The 18,436-nt window shown below is 35.9% G+C and overlaps 2 protein-coding genes across 2 annotated transcripts; one reads left to right on the top strand and one right to left on the bottom strand.

The window, feature by feature from the left end:
* Nucleotides 1–121: 121 nt before the first annotated feature.
* Nucleotides 122–12,805, bottom strand: LOC112565017 (lateral signaling target protein 2 homolog). Its single transcript, XM_025240232.1, is given in 13 exon segments — nucleotides 122–2,922; nucleotides 3,107–3,210; nucleotides 3,632–3,826; nucleotides 4,462–4,622; nucleotides 5,046–6,332; nucleotides 6,335–7,234; nucleotides 7,993–8,094; nucleotides 8,459–8,548; nucleotides 8,940–9,029; nucleotides 9,281–9,333; nucleotides 10,089–10,238; nucleotides 10,791–11,069; nucleotides 12,644–12,805. Coding segments are annotated over 13 exon segments (3,573 nt in total). The 5' UTR covers nucleotides 12,680–12,805; the 3' UTR covers nucleotides 122–2,796.
* On the top strand, nucleotides 12,793–18,408 carry LOC112565014 (charged multivesicular body protein 7-like). Its single transcript, XM_025240224.1, has 10 exons — nucleotides 12,793–13,159; nucleotides 13,455–13,623; nucleotides 14,574–14,768; nucleotides 15,481–15,551; nucleotides 15,947–16,009; nucleotides 16,348–16,396; nucleotides 16,685–16,804; nucleotides 17,096–17,194; nucleotides 17,524–17,731; nucleotides 18,019–18,408. Exons 1-10 carry the CDS (start codon nucleotides 12,807–12,809, stop codon nucleotides 18,087–18,089), a joined length of 1,398 nt encoding a protein of 465 aa, XP_025096009.1. The 5' UTR covers nucleotides 12,793–12,806; the 3' UTR covers nucleotides 18,090–18,408.
* The last annotated feature ends 28 nt before the right edge of the window (nucleotides 18,409–18,436 follow it).

The raw sequence follows: 18,436 nt of genomic DNA, 5'->3' as shown, positions 1-18,436 counted from the left end.
TGTTCCATAGAAAGAGACTGAAAGAAGTTATGTGAAGTACAAATCTGAAAACAAGACAAGGACGATTCCATTTCAATCTGTATCACTACTAAAAAAATTATACAAAATCAACACAATAGTGTGCTGTGAATGATCTTTTTCTTGTGAGACAATTTATTATCAGAAAAATTATTTTTATGCAGACAGCAATGACCCTGGTGTAAAGTGAAAATACAATGTTTTTGCTCAAAAGTAACATGGGAAACGAAAAGCACATTGACAATTTGAACCCAGCATAAAAAGATCACACAAAAAACATTGAAGTTAGCCTTTTACATGTGCGGTGAATTTAACATTTCTGTGATCAGCTTTGGCAACATTTATTCAGTTCTGATGAATTTAGCAAGTCTCTGCAAACCATTTAAAAAAACTAGCGAGTCATCCATGGAAGTCATTTAATGTATATACAAAAGACATATTTCCATAATGACAAACTCCATTAAGTATAGGGTGATTACAGACACCATTTAAATGTTAAGTACTATTTTATATGTTTCTATTGCAATACACATCTTCAGTCAATGAAAATTGTATCATTACACAGCAATAAAGTGCAAGAGAGGGGGACTCATTAATTTAGTTTGATGGTGGGTTAATGGGATCTCTGTAACATTAGATGATACTTCTTTGAGCACAATACACTTTTGATATAGACATAAATTGTTTTTATCAAGTGATCAAGACCTTTAGTTGAAGTTTTTCGTGTCTTTTGTAGAGACATCTGTTCGAACTTCTCCTCTTATAAGGCCCATTAATGTGCTGTGAAAGCTATGGTACCTAATGACTATGCAACTTGTGGGTAACATGTAGACATGTACCCCTTTTTCGATCTTTCAAACTATTTTATTGCTTTAGAAGAGCACAAATTTAAGCACTGAACTTTTATTTCAAATGTACAGGATGCATATTCTGTAATTTATTTATTAAAATTTAATAGACATGTATCAGCACTGGTTAAACATCCAATATTTATTCTATCCCCATACAATAAAGCATTAGGGAATTCAAAACCATACAATTTCTATCTTATATCGCACTGAAAAACTTTAAGAAAGAAGAACAATTTTAAAGTCCTCTAGCCTTTACTGAATATTCCTGTGGTATGTCTAGTAAGGCACCTTTTTCATTTATAACAATAAATTGATGAGTGGTCACATTTAAACACAGACAGCTGTTACTGTGCAAAAACATAAAAAACACCCATGAGATCGTCTTCCTATTCCAACAATTTCTAAAATAAAAATGCAAAAGGTCTCTAAAACATATTGAATGGTGTCACAATACAAGGAGAACCCCAGAATAACACTTAAGAAAAAGTTATCACAACTCTTCTAAAAAAATATTCTTTAAAAAAAACCTCCTCCCACCTCACACACAACAAATCAATCAAATGTTATCATTCATCTAAATGAACGAAACAGTTTGCCATTTTATTTTTCTGTTTCTTACATTTAAATACTTCATGAAAAATTTTGTTCAATGAACACATCATCTATTGCTTTATAGAAAATTGTCCCATTTAAAACTTCTAAAACACTTTCAAAGGAAACCATCACCAATGTCTGAACTAAAATGAAGGTATATATATATTTCATAATATAATACCCAGTGATTCTAAGTTTGTGAAGGTAAATTTAATTTTATCAGATTTAAAGTATCCTATTACTGCAAGCATAAGCTTTCTTTGATTCATAACCAGATTTGTATGTTGCACACAAAAGATTTTCCTCACTTGAAATACCAGTAAATAATGCAGGTAAGTTAAAACTTCAGCAATTTCATGACTTATTTACAAGTTGTTGGTAATAAATTCAAACTAAGAAAACATTTTTGTGGATGTATGTATATGTTTTTGCATATTTGTAAGCAGGCATGTTTGTGGGTCTTTTAAATGAGTGCACAGGTTAAACACAAAACAGCTCATGAATGTACATTATCACAGCCCATTTAAAGCAGACAGTTAAAAGAAAACCCTCCACCTTAAAAATATTCAATAGAAATTTTGATCACTGTCAGTATGCTTCCTGGAATACGGAACTACAAAATAATGTAAATGGTTAACATAAATCCAATGCCAATATAGAAACTGCCATTTAGAAAAGACATTAGATGCAATATTCTCATTTTAATAATTGCATCCATTGTACATTGTATTACCATATGTGAAAAATAAAACTCCTTAACTCACATGCAAAAATACAAAAAAAAAAAAAAATCCCCCAAAAACACACAAGGATAATTTTCCTGGTCAACTGACAATTATTCTGTGTGATTAACTACAGTGTTAAAGGTATCTATGCAAGTAAATTGAAAAATCATACCATGCAAAAGTTCTTAATTAAATTCTTTTCATGAAATTCAATTTTCATGGAAAATTTAAATTTCAAGCCTGAGAAAAATAAAACTGCATGTACTTATTTGAGTACCCACACTCTTATACACGTATAGCAGGTAGGAAAACAACAACCAAAATTAAAAAAGGTGAAAAATCTGCTATGATACTTAAATTGAAAACTGAAGTAAAATCTGTCAATACTATTTGCAAAGATAAACTGAAAAATTGTACTCTTTCAAACAATATTTTGTTTAAGAATTTTGAAATGACAGTTTTCATGTTGTCTCAAGCCAAATGCACATCAAATTTTGTTACATAGCTAAGTGCAAAAAAGCATCAACATATCTTACATTCACCAGGCACACATGCTCGTCAAATAAGGACATTCAGCTGATCACTGCAATGCAAAACATTATTCAACATCAGTGTGCTTGCATGGTGAATGGAGTTACTTGAAACATGAAGCACCGGTTACAGACACGTACTGGCTTAGAATGCCCAAAATGAGGCAAGGAAACAGCATTTGATGAGCAACGCCCACAGAAGATCTGAAAACAAAAACAAAATTACCTCATATCCTATTTGAATAGAAATCAGACATGATCAAATTTTTAAAAACAGAGCAAGTTTTGATGCCATTGTGCAAAAATTTATCTTGCAATGGCTCCTATGATTAAGGAAGACAGCTTTAAGAGTATCAACAAAGCATTATGTAATAGCAAAAAGTACTACCTTGCCACAATTTCTACAGTGGTGGCGACGACGAACAAATGTAAAAGGAGTTTTGCAGGACATACACATTGTGGATTGATCATCTGGAATCCATGGTGGAGGCTCTAAAACACATTAAAGGGGAGCTGCTAAAACATGACTAAAAATCAGAAGTAACCTTTGACTGTTACTTTCAGCCTGTGTGATAAGAAACTTCAAATCAAATCAAACTTTATTGTCTGTCGAGGAGACCCAGAACAGAAATTTTTCTTCGCTCACAAGGGCAGGCATACATACTCATACAGACATTTAACACATAGGAGTAAAGATACAAGTTTTGTACTCTGCTATGAAGAAGGTTACACAAGCTGTCTTCAGAAGGAAAATATATGCTTTTATCAACTTTATACACCCATTCCATAATTTATAAACGTAACGAACTTAATCCATTCCTAAAAAAAGTCTGTAAACCACATTTAAATTGTTTTTTGAAGAATAAGCTTTTTTTAAGGTGTTAAATGCTTTGCTGAAAAGAATAATGCCTACCTCTTATACCTCTGAAACCTTGGCTTTGCGGTATGTCTCTGTCAAAGCCTTGGTGAAAATTACTGCCATGACGTCTACGGGTAAAGAACTTTTCCTCTTCCATCACAACTGGCTCAGAGCAGTGGAGGTTAAAGACAACACGAAGAATGTTCCGCAAATCACCAGCAAAATTTGTCTGCAGTTGATCTGCTACACCTATGCAAGACAAATTTAGCCATCAAGCTCTGTCTCAACAAATTAATACTGAATCAATAAATGCTCTTTATTTAAAAGTTAAATGCGCATTCTTCGCCTGCATGAAAGTCCTCTCATTTGAATTGAAGACCTTTGCTGCAGCCTGATTTGACTGCTTAAAAAGAATCTCAGATCAAACTTCACTCCAAGAGTCAAATGCTACAGTCTGAGAGCTTTCAGTTCAAAATATTTTACTGTAATGATTAATGTAACAAATAAAATAGAAGCTGAATTCAGCGTTTGTACAAAAGATTAATCTCTAACACAAGCAAAAAAGGACACATACCTACAATCAGCACATTCTTGTATGGTCATGAGGAGTTTAACAGCAAATGTTTATGTTCATCATCCGTATGTAGCTAGTATTTCATTTTCCTACCAGACCATGCCCCTTTACAGGTCTGAAAATTGTGCAGTTGCATTACCCATGCCAGCTACAGAAATGGGAAGACTGGCGGAATATTTGTTAAGCAAAGTTTTAATCTGCAGCTCTAGCTGAAAGATTCTGTAGATTTTGTTGTTCAGGCACCTTTTGCTTGTGTGCCATGTGCATACATACATATATATAAACAAGTATGGCAAAATGACAAGCATACCTGAAATACACACAAAGAGCCTGTGTATCATGTCAGAACTGCTACGAAAACGAGCACGTGCTTGATTTCGACTGGCTAGCTCTGCAGCTTGTACTGCAAGGGCAATCTCCTCATCATCATGGCATTCAGAGTTGTAAGAACTTGTCTCACTACTGCTACAGCTGAAGAAAACAGAGTGGCGGATGCTTCATTAGGACTGATTTTGTCATTTAACTTAACCCCAAACTCTGCTTGGAATTTTATGTTTAAAGAAAAGGTCAACCCTGAGCATCATCCTGATTTCACCTTGGATGCACCCTTAAGTTTCTAGAGCCCATTTAGGGTTAACTGCTTCTACATAAAATTCAAAGCACAAATGACACTTGGGTTACAGTTATGGCAGTTAAAGCTCTTAGATTATACCACCAAGATGGACTTAAAATAACATCATACTTGTTTCTGAAAAGACAATATTACAATGTCAAATGAGATTCACACGACAGAAATGAAATGTAAACTGTACACTCCAGAAATAAAGATGATAGATCATTGAACAATTTTGAAAAAACTATGCCATACACACACTCTGTCCACTTGATACTCACCTTTCCCCTTCCCACTCACAATCACTAGCAGAACTGGCAGCCTCACACCCACTACTGGCACTGGCCACTTCAGGTGAAGGTGGGTTGTCCTTTGCAACCTGATTCTCTCCCTTCTTGCTCCATGTCCTGCTGCCTTCTTCGCTGCTGCTGGAACAGTTAGATGAATTATCTGTGCACTGCCTGCTGGAAGCCGAAGAATCCACCTCTGCAAATTCTCTCTTCCTGGAATTCTGCTTCCCTGCTGAAGAATGTTCTTGATTACATGACCTGTTTGCACTGCTCTTTGCTTTGTTGCTATGGCTAACTTCAGCTTTTTCACTAAGACTTGGGCTTTCATCTGGTGCCACTTTGTTCAATTTGCCATCTGCCAATTCCTTGGCACTAGCTTTTATTTTATCACACTTGTTGCAGCCTGCATGAAAGGCAGTGCTGCACACTTCATCAGGAACACCGGGTGTGCCATGCTGTGGAAGAGTGTGGTGGTGATGGTGGTGGTGGTGATGAAAGTGGTGGTGATGGTGATGGTGGTGAAGAATTTTGGAGGAGTGTGAGTTGTTAATGGCGCTCTGAGTAGTCTGGGTGCACCTGTCTGAGTGACCCTGGCTGCAGTCCTCCATCATCATCTGGCCAGGATCAGGCACTTCAATCAAATCAGCCACATTGGATTCACTGTTCTCTCTGCTTTCAACATGTGAATGTGACAAAGAATCTTGTCTGTGCATGGAGCTGTCACAGGCAAGTTCAGCAGAAGTAACATGACCACACTCACAAGTTGGCCTGTCCTGCTCCCCTTTCATATCAACATCTTCATTTTCTTCTTCTGACATGACATACACGCCTCTGTCTACTGAACTATTCCGAAAGTTGCTCTTTTGCCTGGATGTCAAAAGCAGAGGGACATCCTGAAAGGTGCCATTAAATTCCTGCATAACAGGCTGATTTGCTTCCTCTCTGTCACTCTGGTTTTTGCTTTTATGATCAGAAGGGATTTCATTGTCAATGCTCATGTTTTCAACATGTGCACCCTGAATTACATCTTGGCTTTCAGGTATTATACATCCAGAAACCATACAATCATCCTCTAAAGGTCTGTTCAAGTCGTGTCCATTTCTTACATCTACTCTGGGCGAACCAAGTGGTGATGGAGTGAAGTTATGTTGCCCTGAAGCATCATCACAACAACCCTGGACTGGGGAGAAATCACATGTAGAGAGATGTCTGACATCATCTGCATGTCCATTCTGGGCATGGGTCACAAGAGTTTGCAACTGGTCTCCATGGGGTGCTGCTATATGTGGAGCCAATATCTTGGAGTTATTGAGCTGCCGCTGCGGAGAATCTCCAGGAGAAGCCGAGTAAAAACTCTCCTCCTCATCTTCTTCAACTTTTTCTCTTTAGCAACTGAACTGGATATTCCACCCTGATTAGCTGAAGGTCTGGCGAAATGGAGAACCAAGTCCTCAGCATTTTCTCCAGATGCAAAAACAGATGCTACTTCTGCTACTGTACAGCTTCCCTGAGTCATGAGTGAATTGCACTGGCGGTGAAGAGCAAAATCTTTCCTATCATCCTGACTGACCAGCAGATGAGATTCTTCCTGTGTGGAACTCTCTGCTGCCATATCATGTGGATCATCATCAAATGGGCTCATTGGTGGTGAGGAGACGGTGGAATGGCTCAGCAGCTGGTGAGAGTTACTGGAAGACATGGTGTGAAGGCTGTCAGAGTTGCTGATCACATCACTATGCAGTCCTGAGTCATTGCTGTCACATTTGTTAAGACTTTTTGGCCTTCCCCTTTCCTCCATTTCAGGTGGATTCTCAGCCACACAGTGATGACAGTGGTTGATGCAGAATTCTGTGAGAGTGCCCAGATGAACTAAGCTATCTTCTACAGAATCAGATGAGCTCACATCATCTTCCACCTTTTCCATTTGTGGCAACAAATCTGCTACCTGGAAGACATCTGGAGATCTCTCTGAGCTGCTGAGAGTCTGGGTGTCTTCTGTGTCTAGAGATGCTTTCGAGGGAAGATCGTCGGTCTGCACAGCAGTGTCAGATGTAGTAGCAGCCACAGCAGTGATCCCCATAGTGGAGGTAGAGGAGGCAAGGAAAGCTGGCTCTTCTTGACTGCATAAAGCGCGCTCCAGTGTCAGCAGCTCCACCTCAGATAATGTGTAAAGTAACTCCCTGTTTCAACAGAAGTGTTAACATTAAAATACCACAAGCATTCAAAAAAAAACAAAACAACCCAACAGCAAAAAAAAAAAAACAAACAAACAAAAAGACAAGCCAAACAACTCACAAATGTAAAATGAATGACTTGTATATGACCTGAAAAACTAATTAAAAGTACTGATTAAATTGCACAATGAAACATTCGCAGCTTGGGCACAAATAATTTTTTAACATAAGTTTTCTCTCAAAAATAATAATGTGATGGTGATGCTCATTTACAGAACACCCTCCCTATTATGGGCTCAAGGTGTTCAACAACAGTAATCCAACTAGCAGTGCACAGTACTTAAAAAAGATGACATTAATGAGCTGGATAAATGAATCAAAAATGGCAATTAACTGTATCAACACAAATATTATGGCCTATGTCTCTGAAAGTTCACATGCAAATGTTTTGTATATGTATTTTGATAGATCTTCATTTCTTTATCCTTCTCATGCTGTACTAGATGTTACTGATTCCAGTGAACTGTTGCTTTTCATCTGGCACCACCTCCAGTCTATGCTGTGATTCAACATTTAAGAAAGGGAGGGTGCCATTAACAGCTGGATACACACTTAATAATTCTCTTGAGGATTTACATTTGGTTATCTGAGACCTGACAGATGCACTAACGTCGCCTATGGTGTCAGATAAACTGAATCTTCTTTCACCTCTTCCATTTCCACACAGACACTCTTCATTATTTTTTATTGGAGACATATTTTACCTGATTTTATAGAGTAGAGTCTGAAACGGACGAAACATATCAGACATGTTCCATGACTGACTGTCTGGATTTAAAGGTCCATCACTGTATATCAGCAAACCACTGTAAATAATTTAAAATAGATTACTTACAAAGATGCAAATGACTTGCAGAACCTTTGTGATCTATATTTACACTGGCTAGTGTAAACTGCATTCTAACATCTTACAAAAATCTTAAAAACTTACAAAACAGGGCTCCATGATTTACAGTGTACTACTAATTTTAAGTAAAGAATTAAATGAATTAACGCAAAAAATCCCGCATAAACCAACCTCTTTGCTTTAGTGGTCATTGTTTCTCAGCAGAATAGATTTTAGCAGCTCACCACTGTGGGCCAGTGAGTGGGTTCCAGCATGAAGGGTTGTGCAAGAATAATAATACTGATGCAGCATTCTGATACTAATACAAATTTATACAAACTTACCAAACAATAGCTAAGCGAGGTATTGTAAACATCAGTGCAGGATCATACTCATCTATCATGTCCGTTGTGATATAACCAAGTTTCTTTGCCCTAAACCAGTAAAGACAAAGAGGTGTAAGCAACAAACAAAACTGCACATTAATCATTTGAGGCGAGAAATAAATGCAAGAAACTCTTCCTTCCAGTAGGAAAACTACTATAGCAATTGAAATGAAAAAACAAAGGTATAAATTATTTATCTCAATTTTAATATACAAATCCATTCCATGATGATTATATTTATTTATGGGACATAGGTCTGTCTCATCGACATCTTAAATGTAATCTAGCAAAAGAACGATCTACCATTTCCATTTATTTCACACAGAGAGCCACATGAATTTTATCTGTGTTGTGTTTTAATGTTTGCAATACACAAAGAACCTAGCTTTGACTGGGATACCACGCTATAAAAGCTTACATTATTATTATAAAAACTCACCTGATTACTGTCTCTGAAAAAAGAACTGTGATCTCCTGGATTGTTTCATACTCCTTGACAGATTTAACAGGTACCATAGCACTGACATACCTATAGTTTATAGAAAACAAATTTCTCAGATGCATATCTATTAAAATACATCTTCAAATCAGGAACATTTTCAACTTCTTTGGACAGCTGCAAACACTCGCAGCTGTATAGAACTGAATTTAGGGTGATTGAGGGGAGAAGATTTTTATGGGATGCCATTTTATAAGCTACCTCCCCTCCTACAGAAAATCATGGGGGAAAAAAAAAAAACTAGAAACATGTTGACAGCAGCTGTTATTATTTGTACTTACCTCAGCTCAAAATCAGCAAAGAGTTTGTCAAAAATAGTAAGCGCCTCCTGTATCTGGAGAATAAAACAAAGATGTCTTTTTACCCACACCCTGCTCAGACACTTCAGTCTCAGTTGTCTATTGATATAATATTCACCCTTACATGTCTATTGATATAATACTCAATCTAACACTGCAAATTTCTACGCTGGTGATGCGGATCTGTAGAGGACAGCATACAAGCACACAAAAGTGATTAAAAAAGAAAAATCTGAGCCCATGAAAAATAAAAACTGAAACTAAGAATTTGTCTTAAAGTTCAGAGAAATAAAGTTAAACTTTTCATTACTGAAGAGTGACATGTTCAGATTTTAACCATTTTGTTATCACTTCTTTGGGATTACTTTATTAGATGATCTCACTGAGCTGGTGTCATTGCAATAAAAGTTTATAAATCAGAGATGGCAAAATTAGACAAAATATTACTTAAAAATGGAAAGAAATTGTTAAATCAACAATCACTCAGATTTTTAAAAAAATTTATAAGAAATGTTGATAATAATCATCTTGCGTGCTAAGCTGTGTCACTGAACACTTGCATAGTAGGCATGAAGAAAAAGCAAAGGGAGTTGCAATGATGTGACCTGAGAGTTTAAATCCATCTTTCTAGTGCTTCAAGATTATTATAACATTGCTTCATTCTTTAACACCACAAAGTGAAAGGCATCAAAACCGAGAGACATGACACCGAACATTTAATCACAGAAATAGAAAGAGAATAAAATAAAACAGAAAAGTAGAGTAAATGAGAAATATTCAGAAATCATACCCTTTCTGTGTATTCAATGACATTAGAAAGAGATTGTTCTCTTAAAATGCATCGCAAGCTGTCAAGATTTTTCGTAAGAGCACGAGCCAGTGGCCGCATGGATGCACTTTCTATTTCTCTGTTCATGATGCTAGAGCCTGCTGCCAGACACTGAAAGTTAAATTAAAAGTTTAGGCATTTAAACCGATTGACGTGTCTTATGCTCTTTAAAAATGATCAGTGACTAAGACTAAGAAAGGTAAAACTAAAGGTAAAACTAAATAAATAAAGTTAAAGATTCATCAAAAGTGATGGAAGACTGCTGCTCTGAGAGCACAGAGAATGGAAAGTGTAACTGAAAATGGTCATGGGTTCTACAGAGCATAATTAAAGAATCTAACTTTCTTATGTAAAAGCAAATAAAAGCAAAACTGCATTAAAACCTGAGAGTGGATCTCTAGAACATGTTAATATATGGAACTGAACATACATCTATACATTATACTTAATGACCAACAATACTAATGTATTGAATGTAAGCGTGTGTTTGTAAGCAAAAGAAGACACACACAACTAAACCTCTTCCCTCCATACACTTAATCAAACAACAGCCTAGCCACCCTCATACACTCTGAGCTCACATAATCATAGAAACATTTGAACACACAGAAGTCTCGTACAAAAAGAAAACTACAAAGCAAACTAAAAACAAAAGAAGCCTACCTCAGCTCCAAACCAAAGCTGTCCAGCAAGATTTTCTTGCACTACATCATCAGGAAACTTTACACGAAAGTCTCTGCTTGTTCGAGAATATGGGATGGCTTCAGTCATCATCCTCTGAATGATGTTCAGGACTTTGTCCTGGCAGCCTCTTAGCTGAGTTACTAAGGCTGTGCATCGCTCTGGGTCTTTGCGGCTGTCAAAACTATCAAGTTCAGCTGCCACTGCATTTAGCTCTTCATCCGCAAAGTAGAACTGGGCTAATAAGGAGCTGTCTGTCTTCTACAAATAAGAAAATCGTCATTAAGCACTGAAATCAATTATCATAAACTGCTAATAATAATAATTCTAATATCATGCCAGGTTTTAGCTAGAAACTATTTGCCGAAATACACGCTTACAAACACACGCATGAACACTCAAGAGAGTCAACTTGTTAAGTATTTCTGGAAAAGAGTTCCATGTTTTGGAAATGTCCCAAAGAGGAATTTCAAACTGGTCCAAGCACTCCAAAAGAGTGATTCCCAAAAGTGGAGAGAGAATTTAGGTTTTACAAGCTGAAGACATTATAAGATTTCAGTGTAATGATAGATAAGCTCCAATAGGTAGTCAGGAAAAGTTCCACAGTGCAAGAAGCAGTGGTGTAGGAAGATGCTTGACTTTGAATTGGGGAGCAAACTTTATGCTGACAGTGAACAATTCTTGCCTCAGTATCTTTTCTGAGGAGACAGCTGGCCCTATTGCCCGTACCCCACCCCTGTTCCTGTTCCTACAATTCACCACTGAGAAGTACTGAAAGCAAAGGGATGCCACTTTTTTACTCTATGTGTGCTCTTACAGGAAGCCAGTGAAGTGTCCTGAGCAGCTCAGAGGAGGAATCATGATAAAGCTGACACAGTACAGCGAGGGCAGTATGGTTAAATGTGCTCAGATATAATAATTTTTCCTCCAAACTTATACATTGGTGAATGCTTGTAAAGATAATGCAATGACGAAATGCATGTTCTTTTGAGCCAGATATTGCTGATGATATTAAACAGATATATTGGCATTAATAAGGGTAAGGAAGTAAACTATATATCTAACCTGTAAATGTTGAATGTGAGGCATGCAGGTGAAAGGTTTGGAAACAGTGTATGTGGGCAGGTGTGTGCATGACAAAAACAAGAGAATAAAAGAAAAAGGTAAAAAAATGACTTTCAGGCAGAAAGACAGCAGGAAGCTGATGTTACAACATATCATATACTCAAGTTTGTGGACCTTGATAAGCGGGAGAGATAGACATTGAGACGCTCAACTGACGGAAAGAAACGAAGAAGGGAAGAAATAAATATGAGATAGCACCTGACATCAGTAATGATGAAAGAGGAGAAGGAGGAAATGACTCAGAAATGATGAAAACAGATTAAAAAAGAGACTTATGAGGTAAGCTGTGAGGATGGGGGCACTAGAGTGAATGCATGCACCCCTTATCTCTTACAAACACACACACACATACCGAACACTGATATTAATTCACAGCAAAGTACAAAGTTTTTACTGCTATAATATAGTTGACTTATACAATCGGATTATTTACAACCTTTCTACTTTACTACTGCTGCAAATTTTGAGTGCTGAGTCTTGAGGAATACAGAAACCCTTCAAATCTAGACAGGCTGGTTTTCAAATGGTCCAAACCTGCTGAGACGTATGATTATGATTTCTAAAAAAATAAGATGTTAATATAATTTGCTATTAACCACCTATGCATTAGTCATTGCCAGTGAACGATGACCGAACAATAGCGCTTCGGCGGTGGGATGAGACGAAGACACCGAGTCTTTGAATTACAACAGAAATGAACAAACTGTTACCTTCGGCTTGTACAGCCATTTCCGGATGGAATTCATCCTTTAAAAACTGACGATAATCTCAACAATCAGAGCGACGACATCTGTAAAACATCTGACTGTGGCGTCTCACCACAATGGTCATTCCATGATCGTCTATTCCGCAAGCCTGACAGACGTCACGCTTATGTCATCGTACGTCACTTCCGGCGATAGACCCTGCTTTTCCGAACTAAACAGTAACGAAAGTAGACATTTCTTTACCAAAAAGCTGTTGGCAGGTATGGAATCGGCATCTTTTAGATTATCGTCTGACTGGCTAGACGACCAGAAGGCAGCGGTATTATTTTCTCCATTTCGAGATAAGGCTTTGAATCCTCATTCATGGGACAAGAAAATGAACTTTTGGATAAGTGCTGTTTGGGAGTGCATTCTGGTAAAGAATAAATTCGTTTGGAATCTGCAAGGACTGACTGAGTGCTTTGAGAGAAAAGGAAAGATCCCAAAATGTCTTGATTCTGTAATCGCAGAAATGATCAAGTGAGTATTTTGTTTGCTACCCTCCTTTTTTAAAAAAATTTGTTATTGTTACCAACGATTTTGTTTCCAAATACAGGAGGCGCGTACTGTTTTGTTATTGTTAATTAGTAGTCGTTTGTCATCCTCATTCTTCTCCTATCCCATTCATCTGTCGATATGATGTTGACGAAGATGTGATTACACATGGGAAGTGGGTGGGGGTATGGAAATACAAGGTTAACTGTAAATGATTTTCTGACTGCATGAGTACATTTATGAGTTCATGGAATCCAGTGGTGTGTTTGATTTGTTGCAGAATGGGAAAACTGAAGAGGATGACAGAATTCGAGAAACAAAGCAGTTCTTGGACAGCATGGGGCTACGACACATTTCTGAAAAGGCCTCTTTTGTGGGGCTTATCAAAAGTTTTTTCTAGTTCTTCACTTGCAGAAAGTGATACTTTTGTGATCCCTGAATTGATTAAGGCAAGGGTATATTTAACTGATGTGCATGCACATACAAACTCTTTGTCTTTTTCTATATAAATATAATATATACACACACTAGCTGGAGTATGCAGTGTTGCTGAAGTGACTGCCAGTGCACAGTACATTTGATTATGCAGAGCAGAGAGAGATACCACCATGTGGTTGTTATGAAGGGGGAGATAAACATGACAGTGGTGGCAGCCACAATGTGATTATAGCTTGTTCATTGTTGGTTACTACCCACTCGCTCTCTCATTCCCTTTCTCTCTCCCTATGTCTTATCAAAACCATCTATAATTATGTTGCTTACACTTGTCGTGTATATAGTAAATGTATGTTGCAATTTTTATTGGCAGTAACATTTTTTTCAATGTTTATAGCTACTGGAAATGTCTTGGAATGCAGAAAATAAACATGCTTTAGAGTAGCATAGACCAACCGAAATAACTTTGACCTTTGCAGAGATGAAAAGAATATTCCTGCCTAACTTTTTGTGGACTAAAGAAACATTGTGGATTTGCATGGGGACCATCTGCGATTGACAAACAATGCTTTCTGTCATACTTTGCTTTATTTATAACACCCTTACATTTGGTGGAAAAGCTTTGTATAAAACTATCCTCGGCTCTTGAATGTGTCTTGAATAATAATAACAATACAGTGAATTTGTATAGCACCATATCCCGTTCCTATGGACAGGCTCATGGTGTTTTATACCGAAAAAATCCAAAACATAGACACTTAATATTTGGTATGGTGTTTAGGTATGCTTGTGATGTAAGCAGAGTAAACTATATGAATATATGTTTACCATTTACTTAAAATTGCATGAAAGGACTTACCATTCCTAACCAAAGTAAATCAGTTGATGATGTTAGGAGCCATGATGATGGTGAAAGCAAATATGATAATATTAATGGGAGATGGTTTGGTTATAACTGTTGCAGAAAAGGTCAATTGAGGTTATGGAGCTTCACTACAGTCAAGTGCAGCATGCAACAACTGACAATATTGTAGAACTGACTACGTTTAGGAAACAGTGTGAAAAAATACTTGAAGATGATACTGAATTTGAAATGGTTATCAAGTACTTACAAGTCAACAAGCAAGTTCTGATAATGAAGGAGAAGGATGGAACACTGGTGGTTATTGAGTTCATAGAGCTAAACAGAAAGTTGAAAGAATTTCCAATTTGAAATGTTTTTATGGTTATGTTGATTTTTCTTTCATAACCAGAAATTTTCATTCACCCTATACCTTCTCCTAAGACGGAGATGAAAAATAAAATAAGTAAATGTACAAGGGTGACATTAAGTAAGCAACAGTTTTTAATCTTTTGTAAAAAAAAAAAATAAAGCAACATTATGCTTCAGCAGTTTTGGTATTTTTTATTCCAGTTTCCTCCTGGGGAATGAAATAAAAAATATTTCTACTAAACTAAAAAAGTGAAACTAAAGAAAAATTACATTACTTACTATACAAAAGTTCCAGACTGAAAATTCTTTAAATTTTCCATGCAGGCTGAGGAAGCACATTCAACTGTTTATTTTTTACATACTTTTGTTTAAGAATATAAGTACATATTATAAAATTTTGAGTATGCGTCATAGATTATTAGTTCATATGACACCATTTAGAGATTAAATTTACATTAGAAAAGTTTCTTTTCAAAGTTTCACTAGTTTTGTTTTTGTTGCTGATATAAATCTGCTGACATTCATGTGATTGCTATAACTTATAAACTAATGCATGTTATTTTGCACCTTTGGTTTAATTTTTAGTTAATAATATTATCATATGAATAATGCAAAAAGATTTCTTTGTGTGAAAAAGGATTTTGCATGAATATTCCAGATTGTCAAGTTTAGCCATCAGTTAAACTCTAAGGTGATTCCATTTGAAGAAATAGAGCTTAACATATTCAGGTATCTATCTCCTGTTCTTCTTAATCAAAAATTATGGCTAGAATGGTGATGATAATTTGACCTTAGATCATAAACAGCCATATGAACCTGCATTCATGTACAAGCTTAAATGCAGTCATTATAAAGTTAAGACTTTGGTGATGTATGTCTTTAGAATATAAGATCCTATTAATACATATTGCACATTACTGAAACAAAGACTGAAGCAGAGTGTGAATTCACTCGTTAGAGAAAAGTTTACCCTTGCATTTCCCTTAGCAGTATTATAAGGAAAGTGTGAACTGCTGTATTATAATATGAGGTCATTTTGGTATAGTTAGACAGGAAATAAATCAAATATTAAAGAAAATGTTGCATTTATTCTTGCTCTCTTCAGTTCAGTGTGTCTTTTTTAGGATCCAAAAAGTTCTGAGGCAGTTGGAGCATCAAATAGAGACACTCTCTCAGCAGTCTGACATGTATGTTTATCCAAAATATAGTCATTAATATTCTTGATATAAATGAACAGATTCATGTGGTTTTTCTGACCAACTTTCTATCTAAAGCTCCACTAGTACAGGAGTGAAAAAAAAACCCCCTCAGAACCACAACAGGAAATAAAAGGGCATTAAGTTTCTTGTCATCAAGAGACCTGTGTGATTTTCACTACAGCAGTAATTATGGCATATGGCGAAATCTGAGAAATTTATTTTGTCACTTTAATCTTTTTCTTTCTTTGTTGACATGATAATTGTTTAGGCAAATGTGTTCCATACTTTATCCAAGAATAAATATATAAATGTTACCTTTTGTTCAGATACAGATTAGAAGCGAAGAAGCTCGTGAAGGAGAAGAAGAAGACCCTGGTAAATGCTTTGCATTGTGTCACAGTGAAATGAAAGACATACTGATTCACGATTGGACATTTTTTTTCTTTCTTGGTGTGGTAATTTAAGCGTAAAGCTTTTAAAAAACATTTACCTGATTCTGGTTCTGTTTGTGTTATATGTGTATTGGGGGCAAAGTGAACAATAGCTACATAACAAAGTATAACAAGTATCTCAAAAGAGAGATAATATGAACTACTGTAAATACTAGGGGAAGGAGTGTAAAGTCTGAACTAGAGATGAAAGTTTAGAAGATTTTGTCTGCAGGCATTGCATCAATTAAGGAAGCATCGTACACTGCTTCGTCAGATTGAAAAAAAATCAGCGTGTGCAAATTCCTTACATGCTATCATGCACAAAATTGAAGAAGCATCCTCAAATGAATTGGTAAGTTTGGTTTTAAAACAAATTAGCTCTTATAAATATTACATAGTAATATTACTCTTCAGTAAATGGAGGAAAAACAAATCCATTTTTCTGTTGCTTTTTGCATTTGCTGTAGAAAAAAGATTTCCTACTTTTGTGCATTTAATGTTAATTTGAAGATTGTTCTTCTGTTTTCATTGTCCGTATATTTACATTGTGAATCTGTTCCTTTGTAATTTGCTGAGGTTGTTTTCAAAATGTTGTATTTGTGTTTCTTTTTCCTTTAACTATGTTAATTTTTCCTTTGTGTAGGTGGTAAAAGCATATGAAAGTGGTCTAAATGCCATTCTTCATGCAACTGGTAATCTGACCATTGAGAAAGTGGACAAAGTTTTGGATGATCTTCAGCTGGTTAGTCTTGAATTATACTTTTCATCATTAGAAATATTTGACAAGTTTTTAACACAATATATTTAATGTCTAGCACTTACAGTAAATCTAATCTAGTATGTAAATTGATTACCCCTTTTTTTCATGAAAACATCCAGTAAATGGTGATCACCTTTTCCCACTGTATCTCCCTCTATCTCATTCCCATTCCCTGAATTTTTTTTTTTTAAATGATTGATGCTCTATTTAATGCTTCTCTTTGGTTCAAACACACTGAGCTCACTACTGAGTAGGAAATTTACTAAGTGCTTTTATTTATTTTTGCTATCCTTTGTTTTATTATCCTTTAGGTTCTTGAAGATCAAGAAGAGATTAACCAAGCTATTTCAGGTGTGGGACTGCCAGGATCAGATGTTAGCCAGGATGATCTTGAACGTGAACTGAACAGTTTATTAGCAGAGTCAAATGCTGTCAAAGAAAATGTATCTGATGATATAATGGAACCGAGTCAGAATATTGAAGATCTTTTGGAGAACATAGCTACATTCTCCTTGAGTGGTATGGCTGTTATTTCGTTATTTCATGAGGTTAAATAATTTTTAAATAATTTTTAGATGTAAAATCTTAGTTTTGGGTGTTCGTGTGGTTTGATTTTTATCATCTGTGTAGTTGCTATATGGAATAACTTGTATATAAACAATATGAAGCTTGTGGGTACCATTACTACACTATATCGTTTATTTTAAAGTGGCTAGTATTCTGATTTTTGTAGATATATAAGCAGATTTTGATACCTGCATTTGTCTGTGGAAAATTTATTGTTTTTATTTTTTACTTTCATGCAGATCTTCCTGAAGTTCCTAGTGGTTCACCTGGCAAATCCAAAATGTCATATGATGCTCTCACTGCTACATAAATCTCAGCTATATGAATGTGATTATCATTATTATAAATGTCAGAATCATCTATATTTTTTTTATTTAGTTGGGTATGACTCTGGTCATTTAGAACTATCGAGGATGATGTGCAAGGCTATTCATGTTTGTGTATATTAGAAAAAAAAAGGACTCAGCAGATCTGAAATTAGGGGCAGAAATCATATTTGTTGTCAGAGTGAATGACATAGTGTAAATGACATGAGTAAAACATGTAATTTTTTTGAAGAAGTGGACAGAACTTTAAATGTTCTTTGCCTGAGCATCACTACAGGAAATAAAAGTCTTCAAACATGGACAGAAAGAGGACTTCATTTTTTTATGTCAA

The sequence above is a fragment of the Pomacea canaliculata genome, linkage group LG5, assembly GCF_003073045.1.
Source record: "Pomacea canaliculata isolate SZHN2017 linkage group LG5, ASM307304v1, whole genome shotgun sequence".
Taxonomy (NCBI): domain Eukaryota; kingdom Metazoa; phylum Mollusca; class Gastropoda; order Architaenioglossa; family Ampullariidae; genus Pomacea; species Pomacea canaliculata.
The sequence above is the reverse complement of the archived record's forward strand: the minus strand, read 5'-3'. Positions and strand labels throughout refer to the sequence as shown.